General features: G+C 32.3%; 1 protein-coding gene across 1 annotated transcript; it reads right to left on the reverse strand.

Moving 5' to 3' along the window:
- Positions 1-2031: 2031 nt before the first annotated feature.
- LOC109175031 (laccase-12-like) lies at positions 2032-5527 on the reverse strand. Its single transcript, XM_019324291.1, has 6 exons — positions 5340-5527; positions 4991-5142; positions 4473-4717; positions 3608-3736; positions 2539-3498; positions 2032-2439 (listed from the first exon to the last, which is right to left on the reverse strand). The coding sequence occupies exons 1-6, from the start codon at positions 5463-5465 to the stop codon at positions 2309-2311; spliced, it is 1743 nt and encodes a 580-aa protein (XP_019179836.1). The 5' UTR covers positions 5466-5527; the 3' UTR covers positions 2032-2308.
- Positions 5528-20536: the final 15009 nt, after the last annotated feature.

Genomic DNA, 20536 nt, shown 5'->3' on the forward strand with positions numbered 1-20536 from the left:
TATGGGCCATGATTGATAAAAACCCAGAAATCTTAAGAAAGTTCAGCCCTTTTCAAAAAAAAAAAAAAAAAACGAAAATTATATGCTTTGGATGCAAGTTATGATCGTTATGCTGTGCATCCGTTGCACCATGCATGGTGCATCCGGATGAAAAAACGACGTCATTTTGGCGTCTAACTTAAAAAAAAAAAATCAGAATTGCATAACTACACATCCATAATTTCATAACTATACATTCAGAATTACATAACTACACATCCATAATTTCATAACTATAAATCCATAATTGCATAACTATACATTCATAACTTCATAACTATACATCCAGAATTGTGTAACTACACATCCATAACTTCATAACTATAAATCCAGAATTGCACAACTACACATCCATATCTTCATAACTACACATCCAGAATTGCATAACTGTACTTCTAGAATTTCATAACTAAAAATCCAGAATGAATGAACTAAAAATGAATAGCATAATGTTATTGCTGGGAATTGAAACTATTTTTTTTTTTTCTAAAGTAAGATGTGCGTTTTGATGCAAAACGACGTCGTTTTTGCATCCGTATGCACCATACATGGTACATACGGATGCACAGCATAATTTGCCGCAAGTTATACAATAGGCCATTGTCCACTTTATATTATGGATGGATTTATTTTAGTATTGCAAAAATGAACCATTAGTATTGTGACAATGAATTTGGTGTTTCATTAATGAAATTATTTGAGATCCATTTACATTACAATTGTGAAAAAACATGTAGCATTTAATGAACTTGTAATATGCATGGTAAAAATGTACCTTTGTGTTTATTTGATATTCATCGATATAATGATGTATTTGTATTAGTATTATGAAAATGAGCCTATAACATTTTGGAAATGAACATGTAATATATGAAAAATGAATCTATAATAATGACTTAATATTTTTTGAATGCTACTGACTCTATTACCTTGTAACTTAATATAATTGTATGTTAATTTAAAACATTTTAAAAAATACCAATATGAATTTTAGTTAAAGTATTATAATTTTAAACTTTTTAATGATATATCTTTCATACATTAATTTTATTTATAAAAAAATAAATTAAAGTTTAAAAAAGAATTTAAGTTAATTCACCTTACGAAGTAAATTACGGTCCATGATATAATGTGTTTTGCAGTGGTTATATCGTGGACCGTGGTGCACAAACGACGCTGTTTTTTTTAAGTAAAGAAACGACGCGCCGTTACTGTTAATATCTCGGCCCAAATTATATTTTATAATGTATTAGAATTAGGCTTTTGGTCCATTTGGGATTAAATCTATTCTCATCCCTCAAATGGAGGCAAATTTTTATGTGGAGTATTATTAGAATTAGGCTTTTGATCCACACGGTGGGCAAATTATTGTCTTGTCCATGGTTCACATAATTGTGTGGACAATTAATATAAAATACATTTTTAATATATTATAAATATATTATTTGTATACTAAATATACATTATTTAATAGTATATAAAATAATATACTTTCAGTACTCAAATAACGTATTTTCAAATAATGTATTTTACATATATAAATAATGCACTTTTAATATATTATAATGTACTTTTTATTTATGGTCCACACAGCTGTATGAACCATGATCCATGTAATAATGATTGCACACAATGTTGTGTGGACTATAAAAAGGTACATTATTTTATCTATTATTAAATAATGTACATTGAGTACTCAATTTATGGTTTTTTTTTTTGAATATAAAATACATTTTTAATATACTAAAAATACATTATTTTTTTTTACTGAAGGTACATTATTTAATACTATATAAAATGATGTACTTTTTTCAAATTGTTTCATCTAACTTTGTACTTGCCGGTGCCCTATTGATATTTTTCGTCACTTTTCTCTGCTCTTGAACTGTTGAGATCAAGTGCATTTGGCTTCTGCAAATTGATAGCTTCTGGTTTCTGGTCATCATCAATTGTATTTTAAGAGTTCAATATTAGGCATAATTAATGCAAATATTTAAAAACCAAAATAATAAGATCTTCAATTCATAATGCTACAAAGAATACACTCATGGAAGGATCTAATTCAATTGGACAGTGCTTTGGTTTGCACTCTTCCACCCTTTATCTAACAAAATATCAATCAGAAAAAATTGCAGGGAAAGGTGAACACTAGAAAGTAAATAGCCCCCAATGCAGGGAATAGTACTAAGGAGCTAAAGCAGGGAAAGTTGAAATATTTTATGGAGATGTTGGATTTTGTTGAATGGTGTAATCTGATCTGATGATGTTTTCAACAGATTGGAAGATCTGCAGGAGGAGCCTCCAATGATTCCAATTCTGTAACTCCATTCTCCACTATGAAAGCCATGGCCAGGCCCCAGGTAATGTGGACATCCAAGTGACAGTGCATTATCCAAACTCCTGTTTTTATGAAAAATCATTAGTTTTGAACATCATCCCATTAATTAGTTAGTTGAAAAAGGAAAAGTAAAAAAATTTGGCAAAATTGTTAATTCTCACCTGGATTATCAGCGACGAATCGAATGACTGTCCATCCATTGACGGGTACACTTGCTGTGTTTCTAAGAGGTGGATTCACTAGGTTAAACTTAGCTGTATCCTTTTTCGGATTGAAGTTTCCAAAACCCTCTGCCAGGATATAGAAATCGTATCCATGGAGATGGATCGGGTGGTTTTCGCCTGTGAAGATATTTGTGCCCTGCAGCACGACCTGCACTCGTGCCCCGTATTTCAATTTGTACACCTTTGTGCCCGAGACAGGTTGCCATAGTGATCGGGTAACGTTACCAGTATAATCGAACTTAAGTGGTGGAGCTGCTGGGAAGTCGGTCGTGAAGACTCCCGGGATGCCTTGGTGGTGTGCCTGCAGTAGTGAAAAGTTGGATGGGAGCACAAAGGACATGTTGTTCATGCTGGCAGTGAACCGAGTACCGTTTGGTCCCTGACAATTTCGGGACCTTGCCCTGGAGGGGCATTTATTGAGCCCTAGACCAACCGTGATGAAGAGGCTCTCGTCGATTTCAGTAGGCACCTCGACTTTCTTTAGACTTCTGAAACTCTTTGTGAAGGCTGTCGCGGTTGCTGTATCATTGTATGCTGGTAGAGATGGGAGAACTGGAGTTCTCTGTCCTCCCTTGGAGGTGGAAGAAGCGGCCTTGTTGTAGTGTAGGATGGCTGTGGTTGTAGTGTTGTCGAAGGGGGCGCCTCGGGCACTGGCATAAGCTCGTGCTGCCATGTAGTAACGGCCCGGTGTCTGATTGGCATTGATTAGGACATCTGTAGTCTGGCCCGGTCCCAACATGATGACTGAAGTGGTAAAGGGCTTAACATACGAGGCATCGGCTCCAACCACTGTGAGTTTGTGGTTTGCAACGGACAAAAAAAGCTGTTGGTTGAGTGCAGCGTTGATAATTCGAAGGAGGTTAGTCTCACCCGACTCCACTTTGATTACTTCGGTTTCTGTATTGAAACACAGTAAAGTGATCAATCTTGAAGAATGAAAAGTGATATATATTGATTTTGTTAGTTCTGTTTGACTGTTTATCAGAGAGGTACTCATAATTCTTACTTTTGCTGGAGCACTTGTACAGATCACCAGGTTGGCCATTGATAGTGAATGCATCTGATACATTTGGAGCTGCCCCGCTTCTTTGTGCTTGCCTTATAACATCAATGGGGTTTGCATTCCACCACTCACCTGATCATCATTGTTATCAAACTTCAGTGAGTATTAATTTCAAACACGAGCAAATACCAATTTTGTTCCCACGAGAATTAAAAAAATGACGGTTTTGGTTCACATATTTAATTTCTACCAATTTTCATCCCCGATTATTGTTTTATTACCAATTTTCATCTACGACTGTTATTTTTGTACCAAAGTTCATCATGCTAGTTACCCTTCCATTTAAAACATGCTGAAATCTAAAAATTTTAAGGGCATTTTCGTCATTTTCAACTTAAGATTTCAATTTGAACATGAATAAAGGGATTTAAGCCATAAGATCAATCCCAATTCACAGTTCTCGTCCTCATCCTTCCTTAATTTGAGAGGAACTGAAAATTGGGATAGATCTTAGAGCTTAAATCCCTTTATTCATGTTCAAATTGGGATCTTACTTTGGAAAAAGACGAAAATACCCTTAATGATTTTATATTTCGACATGTCTTAAACGAAGGGGTGACCAGCGTGATGAATTTTTGGCATTAAAACAATAGTCGTGGATGAAAATTTGTACTAAAAAACAATAGTCGTGGATGAAAATTGTTAAGAATTAAACATGTGGATCAAAACTATAATTTTGCTAATACTCATGCAACCAAATTTGGTATTTGCTCTTTCAGAAACTTAATTGCAGCGAAGAAAATGCTCAAAGTAACTGTTTGTTAGTCTTGTTTTCTATTGAAATCTTTGGTCAAGAAGGAAAGATTACCAAGTACAATAGGTGTTTCTCTTGCAGGCTTAGGGAATGGATAGGATTCCCCCTTCCTCGGGCGGATGATAAGAGCTCCATAAACGGTCGCCCTGAGCCACGAGCTGTGTGCATGCCACCATAGTGTACCTTCCTGACCGTTGATCGTGAATCTGTAAGTATAGCTCCCTCCTGGCCTAATTGGGCACTGTGTAATGAACTCCGGTCCATCTGCCCATGCTGTTCTAATCTGCCTCACACCATGCCTGAATTGGCACATAATGAAAAGAAGTCAATATTTTTGAGTGTTACTGACTCTGTTACAATGTAATATACGTTCATAACTACTTTTTCAACCTACTGAAGTACAAACAGTCAATATCGTCTCTACTGAGGCTCAAATCTTCAACCTCCCATATAAGAGTGCAACCTTGGTGCCACTAGACCACAAGGTCTTGGCAAATTCATTTTCTTTATTTGCGAATGTGGTTACTAATACTTTTGCATGCATGGATATATGCTTTGATTCATAAACCTACCAGTGAATGGTGGCATTGTATTTTGCTTTATTGACAACCTTAATCTCTAAGGTATCACCATTGTGAACTTCCAAGGTTGGTCCCGGGAACTTCCCATTCACTGTTATTGCGTTACGGGTTTTGCACAGCCTCTTCACCGGTGTTGCTTCAATCTGTTACACAACAACTCACATCAGTATACCTGTATATACCCTCCAGTTTCTGACAATTGAAACCTAAGCTGATAGTTGGATTGCACATTTATGTTTATATATATTATATGCTCAACACTGATAGACAGGCAAATAGGAAAAGAAAACAAGAAATGAGAAAGGAAGCGCGATGAAATTAATTAAAGTCGATGGCATACAACAAACTGGTGCTTGTGAACTTCAGCGTTTGCCAAAGAAAACGCGTTTGCAAAGAGAAGCAGAAGGCCAAAGAGGAAGAAAGAGCGGAATGGTTTGTCGTCGATGCTGCTGCTGAAGGGCTCCATGCTTGACTTCTGGGTTTACCAGGTAACAGCTAGCTAGCAGATGTTGTTATGGTTTTAGTTATTGTGATGAGAAACAGAAGAAGTGAGGGGTCTGTTTTATAGTGTTTAATTTGAGGTTGGCAGATTATTAGGTTGTGATTCAGCATGAAGGGCAAAATTTAGTTGAACCCTGTAGGAGTTGGTGCACCCACTAAGCCTATCAAACTGCCAAAATTCTCTTAATGCTTGCTTCCTAAGACTTTTCTTTAGCATAATAGCATGCATTACTAACTAATAAGATTTTGCTTCACATTTCAGATACTTATTGGTATTTTTTTTTTTTTTTTGTTTTTTTGGTTTCCTTTTTAGCTTTGCATACTAATTGTTAGATGTTTTTCCTTAACTTGTTGGTGGTCTGGTAACAAGATTAATGTGTTATGGTTGTTGATAATAATAACAAAAGGAAATAGCTAGCAAAAGTGCAATGCACTACACAAAATTAGTCTTCTTACCATTCACCTCAATACAAGGATGAGAATTTATTTGAAGAACTTGTAGATATTTGAGTCAAATCTCAATTTATCTCTTCCACCTAGCCTTCAAGGAAGGAGCAAGTGAGACCTTCAGAGTTGGCGTTTAAGCTTATTTTGTTTTGTTTTTTGTTTTTTTTGAGAACTTACATTTAGTATATAAGTATACATTTGCAAGCCTGCCCAATTGAAGAACTTGTATGTCGTTGAATCATATCCCAAATTTTCTTTACGCTTAGCCTCCAAGGTAGGGGCAAGTGTGGCCCTTAGAGTTGGCATTTAATTTTTTTTAGGAAATTTACATTTAATATATGAGTACACATTTTTAGGCCTGTCCAATTGAAGAACTTGTAAATCGTTGAATCACATTCCAATTTTTCTTCTCCACCTAGCCTTTAAGGTAGAGGTATGTGAGACCCTCAGAATTGGCGTTAATTTGTTGTTGTTTTTTTTTTTTTTTTTTTTTTTTTTTTTTTGAAAATTTACATTCAATATGTGCGTACATGTCCCAAGACTCACCACATTAAGCCATCCCATTAGGTATGTGACACTTCAATCATTCACTAATATACGCTACCAAGTTACAAAATTGATCATATTAGGATTAAATATAATAGAATAATAATGTTATAGATTTACAAAAATAACCTTAAAATTAAAAGTTGGAATTTTGAGAATTTAACAATTAGAATTAACATTTTCTTTACCTCAATGTGTCATTCTACACAACATTGACATCTCAAGGGTCAAATGTGGTGAATATTTTCCCAGAGTTAAAATAATAAAAATTCCATTTTTAAATTTTTTTTTAAAAACATAATAGGTATTTATAATTAAAATATAAAATAATAAATGAATTAAGAAGGAAAATACAGAGTATAAATTTGACAGACCAAATGAAATTCCTCTACGGAGTATAATTCCGTACGAGTTGAGTGATTAGGTTACGAAGAATAGACTTTAGGCAAATGTGTGGGGAAGTATAGAAGGTCAACTTTCTGTTATAGGATTCAATGATGGGGGCTAACAATATTTTGGTTAAGAGAAACCCACCATCACAAGTTACCTTACTACTAAAGTCATTAGTTGGTATATATGCTGTTGAATTAAGTTTCACACATTAATTAATTGATGTTACAGTAGTTAATTGGATCATTAATTTAATAATTTGACATGGATGGTTCAAACCTAATGATCCAAACCATAAATGCTATGTTTGGTAGTTAGTTTAAAGCTGAAAGATTAAAAGCTAGTAGTTACTAGCTTATTTTGAAATGTTACTTAAGATAACGTCGTAAAATAAGTTATTATTTTAAACTCTCCATGTTTTACCAAATAGAGCTTATAGCATATTTTTAGTTTAAAATTAAATAAGTTATAAAGTCTAAAATAAATTTTACCAATGAGAGTGTAATGTGTGAGTGGGGTAGTAAGTGATACAATGGGAATGGGACACAATTAAGCTAGTAAAAAAAAATATGTGAAAAAAATGAGTAAAAAATGTGGATTATTAACCTAATAATCCAATTATATATAAGTACAATCAAAGCATTTGGTTGAAAGGAAGAAATTAGGAGAGAAAGGAATTGTAATTCGTGGGCAAAGAATAAGGTGAAAATAAAGTAGGAATTCAAATCACTTTGGTAAGGACAAATAGAATTATTGAAATTAAGAAGGAAAGAAGTGGTATAAAGACTAAAATACTCTTGTGTAATAATAATAGTAATAACAACCAATGGTAGCAGTGCCATTTCATATATTTTTCCATTCTCAAATTCATTGAATTGCAATTTCCTTTAACCAAATTGCGTAATTGAGACATCTATTGAATTTCAATTCAATTATTGCTAAATTACAGTGACCCGAACACCCTAAGGTTCTAAATTTCTACTGGTAGCTAAATACTAAAAGGCAGGTAGGTTAGCCATGTCCGAGCTATAACCTTGTGGTGGAGGAAGTGTGGTCTGGCTGTGACATTTGGCCACTTGCCTTGAAAAATTGGTGTGAAAGGTAGATAAAGTGACAAAGCAGCAGTGCAAATTGAGATGGCGGTCAACCTTTAAAGGCCAAGCATTGCTATTTGGCATGACTGACCATGTCAGCTTTTATTTTTATTTCTAAAGTTTAAATAGTAATTGATAGGAATGAAAGAGCTTTTTTTTTTTTTTTTTTTGAAAGCCAAAGACTTCATTAATTCAAATCAAAGTACAAATCATTGACAATGAAAGAATGAGGGCAAGAGGACCACTCCTGACGTACACACAAAAAATTGGCTTCCCTAGCAAGACTATGGGCAACACTATTTACAGTATGACTAACATAAGAGATAGCTACGTGGCTAAGTGAGTCTAGCAAATCATTAACATAAAAAATAACAATATCAAAAGACGAATCCTCCCCATTATGCTTTAAACTTTGAATCACTTGGAGAGCATCAGAATCCACATGAATATGACTGAAACCGTGAACCTTTATCCAGCTTAGAAAGGAATGAAAGAGCTAAAAGCCTAAAATGTTGAAAGTATTGCAAGTATTATTCACCGCAATTTTCTTTTCATTTGCAACTAGGTGTACTTTTTATTTTTTAAATAATACTCATGATTCATTATCAGGTAATATCTGTTATATATTTTCTTAAACTTTTTTTAGCTTAAATAATCAATGGGCCCACCACCCGTGTTTGACCCTGTGACTATCCATTTGAAATGGTAACACTGCCATCACACTATAATATAGTAGTTTGCGTGGTGTATTATTATTATTATTATTATTATTATTATTATTATTATTATTATTATTAAAATGAGTAGGGATGTAGAGAAGATAGTAATAAATTGTTAATATGAGGATATGACACTTCAATCTACTTTTGGAAGGGAGGGAATTACATGGTGATGGGGCCATGGAGTCTCGAGAGCTCATTTTATTGGAAATGTCTTGGTCCAAGAAGAGTGAAGGAAGGGTCTTGTTAAGCTTAAAGGAGGGAAAGAGGCATGGGAGGCCCAAAAGGTGAAGGTGAGTACTATATAGATTGGAGGTGAGGGATTAAAATAAAAATGGGTGAAGCGAGTTTGTAAATATGTGGATATGACAGTTCAATCTACTTTTGGAAGTAAGCGAATTACATGGTGATGGGGCTATGTCCCCATTTTATTGGCAAGGTCTTACTCCAAGAAGAGTGAAGGAGGGTCTTGTTAAGCTTTAAAGATGAAAGGAAGCGATGGAAGATCTAAACGGTGAAGGTGGGTACTATACACAAGATTTGATGGGAGGGAGTAAAATATATATAAAGGGGTGCAACAAGTTGGGATCAAACTTGCAACCTTAAGTTGGGAACATAAACGCCAACTAACCAAGCTACTCTATACTTTGTTTATGTGGGCGCAATAAAATATACATATACAGTTGAAGGGTGTTGACAACAAAGTAGTGGGCTGAAGATGAGACACATGTATGATTAAGTTGAAGCCAATAAAGAACACACACTTATCAAGCCAACAAAGGCTCTCCAACACTATAAAAGGGAACCCTTGTCTCTCATTTGGACATCATTATTGTCTAATCACTATAACACTCTCAGTCCAGCAGTGCATTATCCTGATTTTCAACAAGAACAACAGAGTTTGATTCCAGCCGTTATCTCGGACATTATGCATATTATTTTGGACCTAGCTTCCCGAGTAACAAAGTTACTATTTTTCTACCCCTTAGCTTCCCTATTCTATATATTCATACTTGTTTTATGGTGGATTCGGTCCTAATAAAATAATTACATGGACAAATATAACTTGACAAGATTAAATGGTTGGTTTATTAGGCAGTTAAGTATGATGATGATTTATAGGCCTAGATGTTAAACCTTAAGTTGACTGTGTCATCTCATGGGCTAGGTATATCGAATATGTTGCTCCTGAACTACGCTATGTGTGTGTGTGTATATATATGTGTATATATATATATATATATATATATATATATATATATATATATATATATATGCTAGTGTGGTAGGTGTGGTGGTGCGGCCTTATCTCTATTGTCAAAGCTTTTCAATCTAACGGCAGTGGCTAATTACTGAAGATTTGAAGATTTAAGCGCATTCTGGTAAGCGGGGGGTGTTATGGTAATTATAGTGACCATTTATAGCGGTCGCTTGACAGAATACATGAATAGTGTTAACAAAAGACACCAATAGTGTTAGGAGAAAGCACAATAATGAAATGCACAAATACACCAAAAAAACACACAACACACCCAAAAATACACCATATAACTCACCACCCCCAATGATGTATTTCTGAACACTGTGTGGTGCTTTTATTCATACCTAATGGTGCGTTCTGGTGATGCGTACCTAATTTGTGCATGTTTTTTTGGTGTGCATTTTCTAACATGGATGGTGTATATTTGTAAAACTATTAGCGCGGCCGCACTGACCGCACGGGAAGGCGCGGCCGCACCTGAACATGGCACCAACACGAATTCACAAATACACCAGAGTAAGGTTAATAATGCACCAATAACGAACATAAAACACACAACACTATGATTTGCCCTATTCTGGTGCCCAATGACGACTTTTGCCTTGCAGTTCGCGTAGTGTGAGAACGTGCGCGAAAATATTGGAAAAGCCTTTATGAAAGTGATTCATTAGATTTATCTAATCTAATGGCCTGCAATTGACTGCACCTAACAACGTTGCCGCACGTGAACTCCCCTATATATATATATATATATATATATATATATATATATATATATATATATATATATATATATATATATATAAGGGATCAGGTGCATTTGAGGCTTCTCGTGCGGTTGTGCGTGTGGACGCACGTTAAGCATTATCTGACGCACTTAAAGTACACAACACACGCACATTAAGCACACAAAGAAAACACTTTCAGAACACAACCTCACGCATGTTAAGCACAAGCCTCACGCATGTTAAGTGCAAGTCTCACGCATGTTAAGCACAAGTTTCACGCATGTTAAGCACAAAAACACACACACCTTAAGTTTTAAAAACAACTCACATTAAGTACACACTCACGCACATTAAGTACAAAACTCATGCACCTTAAGCACACGACTCACACACATTAAGTACAAAACTCACGCACATTAAGCATTAAACTCATGCACTTTAAAGTTTCAACAACAACTCACATTAGGTACACACTCACGCACATTAAGCACAAAACTCACGCACATTACGCTCAAGACTCACGCACATTAAGAACAAAACTCACGCACATTAAACATTACACACTCACGCACATTAAACACGAATTAATCTCACGCACATTAAACACAAGACTCACGCACATTAAGTACAAAACTCGCGCACATTAATCACCTGCACAACCGCACAGGAAACACTTAAATTACCCGTGTGACGGTGCGGCGGAGTTCCAGAATACACGAATAGTGTTAACGATAAGCACCAACAGTGTACGGGAAATACACCACAATGAAATGCAAAAATAGACCAAGAAATACACAACACACCCAAAAAAATACATCATATAACTCACCACCCCTAATGGTGTATTTCAGAACATTATGTGGTGCTTTTACTCACACCTAATGTTGTGTTCTTGGTGATGCGTACCTAATTTGTGTGTGTTTTTGTGGTGCATTCCCTAACGTTGATGGTGTATATTTACTTAATTGTTGGTGACGTCGCACCGCCACACGGGAAGGGTCCGCCGCACCTGAACCTTTATATATATATATATATATATATATATATATATATATATATATATATATATATTACGGATCAAATGCGAAGGCTTTACCCAGATGAAAAATAGGGTGAGATCTCTACCATTGATTTAAATCCAAATCAACTTCCAAGAATGAGGGAAATTTGGAAAAACACGCGGAGATCGTTTTGTAAATTTATGTAAGTCAATGTATTTTTTTTTTTTTTTTACTTCCAGTGCATAATTTCTCTTCTTCAAGTGCATATTGTCCCTTCTTCAAATGCACATTGTCCCTTCTTCCAGTGCACATTGTTCCTTCTTCAAGTGCACAGTGTTCTTTCATCCAGTGCACATTGTTCTTTCATCCAGTGCACAGTGTTCCACCTTCCAGTGCACATTGTCTCTTCTTCCAGTGCATATTGTCCCTTCTTCCAATGCATATTGTCTCCCTAGCATCCAATGCACATTGTTCTCCCTTGGAGTGCATGCATATTGTTCTCCATTCCAGTGCAAATTGTCCCCCCTTCCATCCAAGAACTAATGTTTATCTTGGACACAATAACCAAACATTTATCAAATTATAATTTCATCCAATTACATTAGAAATTGGTATTGTGATCCAACTCCAAATATTATTCTTTAATCATTCTAGTTTATTGAAAGATATGCAATGCATATAATATATTCACATGTGCATATATATATATTCCAGAAATACACCAACAGTGTAAGAAAGCACACCACAATGAAATGCAAAAAAGAAAAAAAAAAACACCAAAAGATACATAATACACCCAAAAAATACACCATATAACTCACCACACCCTAATGGTGTGTTTTTCTGAACACTGTATGCTGCGTTTACTCACACCTAATGGTGTGTTTTTGGTGATACGTACCTAATTTGTGTGTGTTTTTGTGATGCATTTCATAACATTGATGGTGTATAATCGCCGAACTGTTGGTGACGTCACATCGCCGCACGGGAGGACCCCGCCACACCTGATCAGGTGCAGGTAGTGCTTCCTGTGCGGTTGTGCGGGTGGACTCACATTAAGCATTACACTGTGCACTTTAAATACACAACACACGCACATTAAACACACAAACAAAATACATTCTGAACACAAATTCACTCACCTTAAACACAAAAGTCACGCATCTTAAGCAAAATCCTCACGCACCTTAAGCACAAAACTCCCGCACCTTAAGCACAAAAACACACACACCTTAAGTTTTAACAACAACTCACATTAAGTAAATAATCACGTACATTAAGTACAAAACTCACGCACCTTAAGCACAAGACTCACGCATCTCATGCACAGAACTCACGCTCATTAAACAGAAAACTCATGCACTTTAAAGTTTCAACAACAACTCACATTAAGTACACACTCACGCACATTAAGCACAAAACTCATGCACCTTAGGCACAAGACTCACCCACCTTAAGTATAAAACTCACGCACATTAAGCACAAATCTCACGCACCTTAAGCACAAGACTCACGCACATTAAGTACAAAACTCACGAACATTAATCACCCGCACAACCGCACGGGAGACACTTACCAGCACTAGATTATATATATATATATATATATATATATATATATATATATATATATATATATATATATATATATATATCTGTGTGTGTGTGTGTGTGTGTGAAGGTTAAAGTGCATAATGTTCCTTCTTCAAGAGCTCATTGTTCGTTCTTCAAGTGCTCATTTTTCCTTCTTCTAGTGTACATTGTTCCTACTTCCAGTGCACATTTTCTCTTCTTCCAATGCATATTGTCCATTCTTCCAGTGCACATTGTCCCTTCTTTGAGTGCACATTGTTCATTCTTCCAATGCACATTGTTCAAAACCTCATTGATTAGCTCATGATCCCTGATGAACACTATAGACATTGGATCCATCCATAGAAAATAATTTTTACCTGCATAAGATCATTGAATTGAATTGAATTTTGGAATATCATGGAATTCGCAACAGAATTGAATGACAGAGAATGATCACACAGAGAGAATGAAGGAGAATGGGTTGAGAATGGTTGCACAGAGATATTGAAGGAAAATGGACTGAGAATGATCGCGCAGCGAGATTGAAGCTTACGTCGTAAATAATATTATGCACAGGAGCCTGAGCATATATATATATATATATATATATATATATATATATATATATATATATATATATATATATATATATAGAGAGAGAGAGAGAGAGAGTGAGAGAGAGAGAGAGATAAATAAGTAATAGTATGTAGTTAACTATTAATGTTTTTATAACTTTAACTAACTTTTTACTATTTTTATATCTAAACTACTAAATGTATTTTTGAATATTAACAATTTAGTTATTATATTTGAATATTTTTATTATTTTATGTTTTAGTATAACTAATGAATTTTATTATTTTATTATGTATAAGCTATTTACATATTATTTTTTGAAAAAAAAAAATTAATTAGGCAATAATAAGTGGTGGATACTCGTAAATTTGTAATGGGTACCCGCAGCCAATGGGGGTGGGGGTGAGTTTTGAAAAGGTCCACCTAATGCGTGTTTGGAGTGAGAGTGGATGGAGAAAATATAAGGTGTATCGGGTGATAGATGTAGCCCTCATCGATCCATTATCATCCCTAATAATAAACTAATAATGTTCTAAATTTATAAAAATAACTTTGAAATTAAAAAGTTGAAGTTTTGAGCAATTTAACAATTAAAATTAACATTTTCGTTACCTCAATGACTCTTTCAGTCACAATGTTGACATCTCAAGGGTCAAATGTGATAACTATTTACCCACAATATGATACAAATTTCATTTTTCCTAATTATTTTAAACATAATAAACATTTATGATTATAAAATGATTAACGAATCGAGAAGGAAAATCTACAAATTTAATAAGAGCCAATAGTGTTAAGCCCTTAACCGCAACAAAAAAAATGTCGGTATAATTGTTTCTTAAAATGAATGGTTCATATTATTTTAATTTTTGTATTTTTTAATAATTTTCCTTATTTATCCTCTATTATATTATTTTCTTCCCATAAATAACCCTAAATTCCATTAACATAAACTTTAGTAACCGAATATTCTGTTAACTATTTATTATTTTTAACTTACTCATTAATTTCTATAAAAAGGTCTTAGGTTCTAACCACAATCATTATTACATGGACCATGGTCCACACAATTGTGTGGACCATAAATAAAAAGTACATTTTTAATATACTAAAGGTATATTATTTGTATACTAAAAGTACACTATTTGAGGATACATTATTTTAGTACTAAAAATACATTATTTTATATATACTATCAAATAATGTACCTTTAGTATATTAAAAATGTACCCTATATTCATGGTACACTCAAGTTGTGTGGACCATGGTCCATACAATAATTTGCCTTCTACCCATTCTAACCACTTCCCAATTAGAGTTAGAATAATTGTTAAACATATACTACAAATATGTTAAAATGTATATATATATATATATATATATATATATATATATATATATATATATATATATATATATATATATATATATATATATATACTAGTTTTTTTACGCGCATTGCGCGATTGGGATAATGCCAATGCTTTTTTTTTTTTTTTTTTTTTTTTTAAATAAGTACTTTAAAGTATATTAAGGCAGGATTATATTGAAATTGTTCATGCATAGATAATTGAAGGTTGAATTTGCATATTTAAATAGGTAATTCTTCTCCCAAAGGTTGAGTCTTCAACCCCAAGGGCCCCCCACACTCCGGCCCGACAGAGCATTGTGGGAAGTTGTAAATCACGGTAACTCAATGGTTCAGTAGACAGGGCCAAATGCTGATACGCACAAGGAATCTGCCCACTTTGGACATAATTCTCGCACTGTCGCCGCCGAGGTTCAAACGTTGGTCTCTTCTCCCAAATACTACCCACTAAACCATTGAGCTAAGCCCGTGCGGGTTAAATAGGTAATTCTCCGTTTACAAATGCAAGATAATATAATCAAGATTGATTATAATTGTCAATAAAATAATTGTATAAGTATAGTTGAAACCAAATACGGGACATAAGGGAGAACACATAAAAATTAGGGCATAAAATATTAAATATATACTAATATTGTTTGAGGAGATTCCGACATTAGGATTTGTGGTTAAGTTCTATTAATACTTTAATATTAGAATTAGATTAATGGTGTAGTTATAATTTTATTTTAGACTTTAATATTAGAATTAGACTAACGGTGAATTAACGGAAAAGTTAAATGGATAATCATATAATTAAGTATAAATTAGAAAATCTTAAAAGAAAAAAATTATAACCTGAACAATATGAACCATTCATTTGATTTAATAATTTGACGGTCATTTTTTTCTACCCAATGTTAATAATTAAATAAATTCGCTGGTCAAATCCGCTAGTATAATCCGCTAACTGCTGATTGTCAAACAAGGACATTGCGAGGTAGTTCTCACTTCAATTTGTTGTGTGATTTGAATACTCTCTATGTCACAAAATCTCTCAAAGTAGTTAATATGGTTAGCTTTATTAATTATATTTTTTTTTAATTTTTTCATGGTATTAATAAAATACTTGGTAAATAAATATATAGCATTATTTTGTATTATAACTTTGATATTTAATTAGAAAAATAGTGCACAAAAAAACATAATAGATAATGTAGTGAATATAATCAATTGATGAATTTGAATGTAAAAATTTTTACATTTGAGAAAAATAAAGACAATTTAAGTAATGAAAATATTTCTTTTAATTAATTTATTGATAATTAATAATTTTTTTTCACTGAATAAAGACATTGTAAGGACAATGTAGCGAATATAATCAATTAATGAATTTGAATATAAAGAATTTTTATATTGAAGAAAAATAAAGACAATATAACTAATAAAATTATTTGTCTTATTTAATTTATTGATAATGAATAATTTTTTTTTTGAATAAAGGCATTGTGGACACATAATTCTAAATTAAAGAAATGCATATGTATTATTTTTTGTTGTAACTACTAAATTATTATTTATATAATTTAATAAGAGTAAAATAGAGTACTAATTATGCCAACTTTGATTGGGATGAGGTTCGAACCTAAGACCTTTTTTTTTTTTTTATTGAAATCAATGAGTAAGTTAACAGTGAACTAACGGCAATTCTTAAAATTTTATCTAAATTAGTAACGATGTGTGGGTATTTTAGGAAATTTAGTGTAAAATTAAATCTTTTAATTAATATGAGCCATTCATTTTATTAAAATCTGTGACCGCCATTTTTTCTTCAATAAAAAAAAAGGGTCTTAGGTTCGAACCTCATCCTAATCAAAGTTGGCATAATTAGTACTCTATTTTACTCTTATTAAATTATATAAATAATAATTTAGTAGCTACAACAAAAAATTATGAATATGCATTTCTTTAATTTAGAATTATGTGTCCACAATGCCTTTATTCAAAAAAAAAAAAAATGTAGCGAATATAATCAATTAATAAATTTGAATATAAAGAATTTTTATATTGAAGAAAAATAAAGACAATATAACTAATAAAATTATTTGTCTTATTTAATTTATTGATAATGAATAATTTTTTTTTTTGAATAAAGGCATTGTGGACACATAATTCTAAATTAAAGAAATGCATAAGTATTATTTTTTGTTGTTACTACTAAATTATTATTTATATAATTTAATAAGAGTAAAATAGAGTACTAATTATGCCAACTTTGATTGGGATGAGGTTCGAACCTAAGACTTTTTTTTTTTTTTTTATTGAAATCAATGAGTAAGTTAACAGTGAACTAACGGCAATTCTTAAAATTTTAACGGAATTAGTAACGGTGTGTGGGTATTTTAGGAAATTTAGTGTAAAATTTAAATCTTTTAATTAATATGAGCCATTCATTTGATTAAAATCTGTGACCGCCATTTTTTCTACCAATTATAGGCCTAACTCTCTTGGGCTCTTATTAGTATAGTAGATATATATATATAATTTAACATAAACTTTGGTCAAATAATTAGCCCGACTAAATATGTAGCATTCAAAGTTGAGCATCAAAGATTATAAATCAGAAACTTTAAAAATCATTTGATTTTTTTGCATTTGTTTAAAAAAAAAAATTAGGTTAAATTTTTTTTTCCATTTAATTAAATATTCTTTTGATTATTTAGAACAAAACTTAATATTTCAGTTATGCTTTTGCATTATCGGAATGATTTAGGTCATTATGATATTAATTTTTTTATATGTATTTTTGTATTTTTATAATGGTACAATTGCACATTATTTTACAAATATTATACTATTGTTTTTTTATCGGACAAAATTGTTCTTACATCATTGTCAGACCTTTGCGGCCTAACTACAAAGTTATTGATCATAAATACAATTACACCTGGACTCTAAAATGGTATGACCATTTTCCAAAGAATTGACAATGTTGACATCTCATTGGCTCCAATTGAACAAGATTACATATCAAAATATTATCAATGCATGAAAACTTCTAAAGAAATTTGTAAGTTAATTTAATTTTTACTATATCATTATAACAATATCTATTGTAACCATATATTTTGAATTATTTAGTATCACAACAATTGTAGCAATTGTCATTGACAAACTCTAAGAACAATTTGCCTCAACAATGAATGAAAATGAGAAAAATGAATGATTTAATTATTGTTGATGAAAAGTATGTACGCCACTTTATTACTCTTATTAAATTAAATAAATTAGTACTACAATAAAAAATAATATATATGCATTTAACTAATTTAAAATTAGATGTTTATAATGTCTTTATTTTAAAAAAAAATTATTCATTATAAAAAAATTAAAAAGAGATAAACTTTTATTAGTTATATTATCTTTATTTTCTACAATTCAAAGATTGTTTAGCTTCAAATTTATTAATTTATTATATTTACTACATTGTCCATTGTTTTCTTTTTACATTATCTTGTAATTAAATATCAAAGTTATAAGACAAAATATGTTATATATATTTAGAGGAAATTTTAATTTTGGTCCTATGACTATAGGAGTCTTGTTAATTTCAGTCCCTGAATTTTAAAAGTGTCAATTTAGTACCTTAACTATGTAATTTTTGTCAATTTTGGTCACTCCGGTCAAATTACCTACCAAATTTCGCCGGAAAATTTTAATTGTTAAAATAATGAGGGTAATTTGATCATTTCACGTCTCTTTTCTTCTTCCCAGGCGAGTCCATCTCTTCCTCTCCCGTTTCCGACAAATGAAATGAACTAAGATGATGGGGAAAGAAGGCTTGATGATATTAAAGATAGGGTATACTGGGAGAAAAAACGCCGGAAACGAGAGAGAAAGGGATGGACTTGCCGGAGAAGAAGAAAAGAGGCGTGAAACGACCAAAATATCCTTATTATTTTAATTATTAAAATTTTTCGGCGAAATTTGGCCGGCAATTTGGCCGGAGTGACCAAAATTGACAAAAATTGCATAGTTAAGGTACTAAATTAACACTTTTGAAAGTCAGTGACTAAAATTAATAAGACCCCTATAGTCATATAACAAAATTGAAATTTCCTCTATATATTTATTTACTAAGTATTTTATACAAATATAATAAATATTAATATTTTTGTTCAATACTTTCACATGATAACCTACGACACACATCTCACAACACATGAAACATGTAGGGAAAAACTAGCTATCACTACCAAATATCAATATGTACTTGTAAGATAAAAAGTTCATATATAGTATCCCAATCATATACACAACAAGGCAAATCTAAAGCTTCCTATACTATAATATCATTGCACTATGTATCCCTCGATGCGGTACCACCAGTAACCCAACTGCACATGACACACTACCAATAAAAAAAATAAAAAAGGGGACATTTATTGAAGATGAAGATAATGACAATGCTACCCAAAAGAGAATTAAGAATTGAAAAATTAGACAAATTTAAACCAAATGTAGTATTTATTTAGACTATAGCTTTTAGACTAAGTATTTAGACTGACGTTATTACAAAGTTGCAAACATTTATTTTAGTGACAATTATAATCAATCTCTCATATATTATATTGCATTTATATACTTTAAATTACCGATTTAAATAAACAAATTCAACATTGATTTACCAATGCATGAACATCTCCTATATAATATTGCATTGATATACTTTGAAATACTTATTTAAAAATAATTATTAGACATTATCTCATTCGCGCAAAGCGCTTAAAAAAACTATCATTATAAATTTGACAGATAGACCAAATAAAATTCCTTTACGGACTATAATTCGGTACGAGTGTTTAGGTTACGAAGAATACACTTTAGGCAAATGTGTGGGGAAATTTAGAAGGTAATCAACTTTCAGTTGGTGTCAATTGTAAAATTAAAATCTGTTATAAGATTCAATGATTGGGGTTAACAATATTTTGGTTAAGAGAAACCTACAATTACAAGTTACCTTACTAATAAAGTCTTTAGTTCGTATGCTGTTGAATTAAGTTTCACACATTAATTAATTGATGTTACAATCATTAATTTAATCATTTGACTATGATTGTTCAATCCCAATGATTGTTCGATTTATCAGAAAGCCTAACGACGTTACACGGGCAAATTATGCTGTGCATCCGTTGCACCATGCATGGTGTATACGGATGCAAAAATGACGTCTTTTTGTATCAAAACGCGTGTCTTACTTAAAATAAAAAATCAGTTTCGATTCCTAACAACAACATTATGTTATTCATTTTTTAGTTCATTCATTCTGGATTTTTAGTTATGAAATTCTGG

This window comes from Ipomoea nil, unplaced genomic scaffold (assembly GCF_001879475.1).
Source record: "Ipomoea nil cultivar Tokyo-kokei standard unplaced genomic scaffold, Asagao_1.1 scaffold0164, whole genome shotgun sequence".
NCBI lineage: Eukaryota > Viridiplantae > Streptophyta > Magnoliopsida > Solanales > Convolvulaceae > Ipomoea > Ipomoea nil.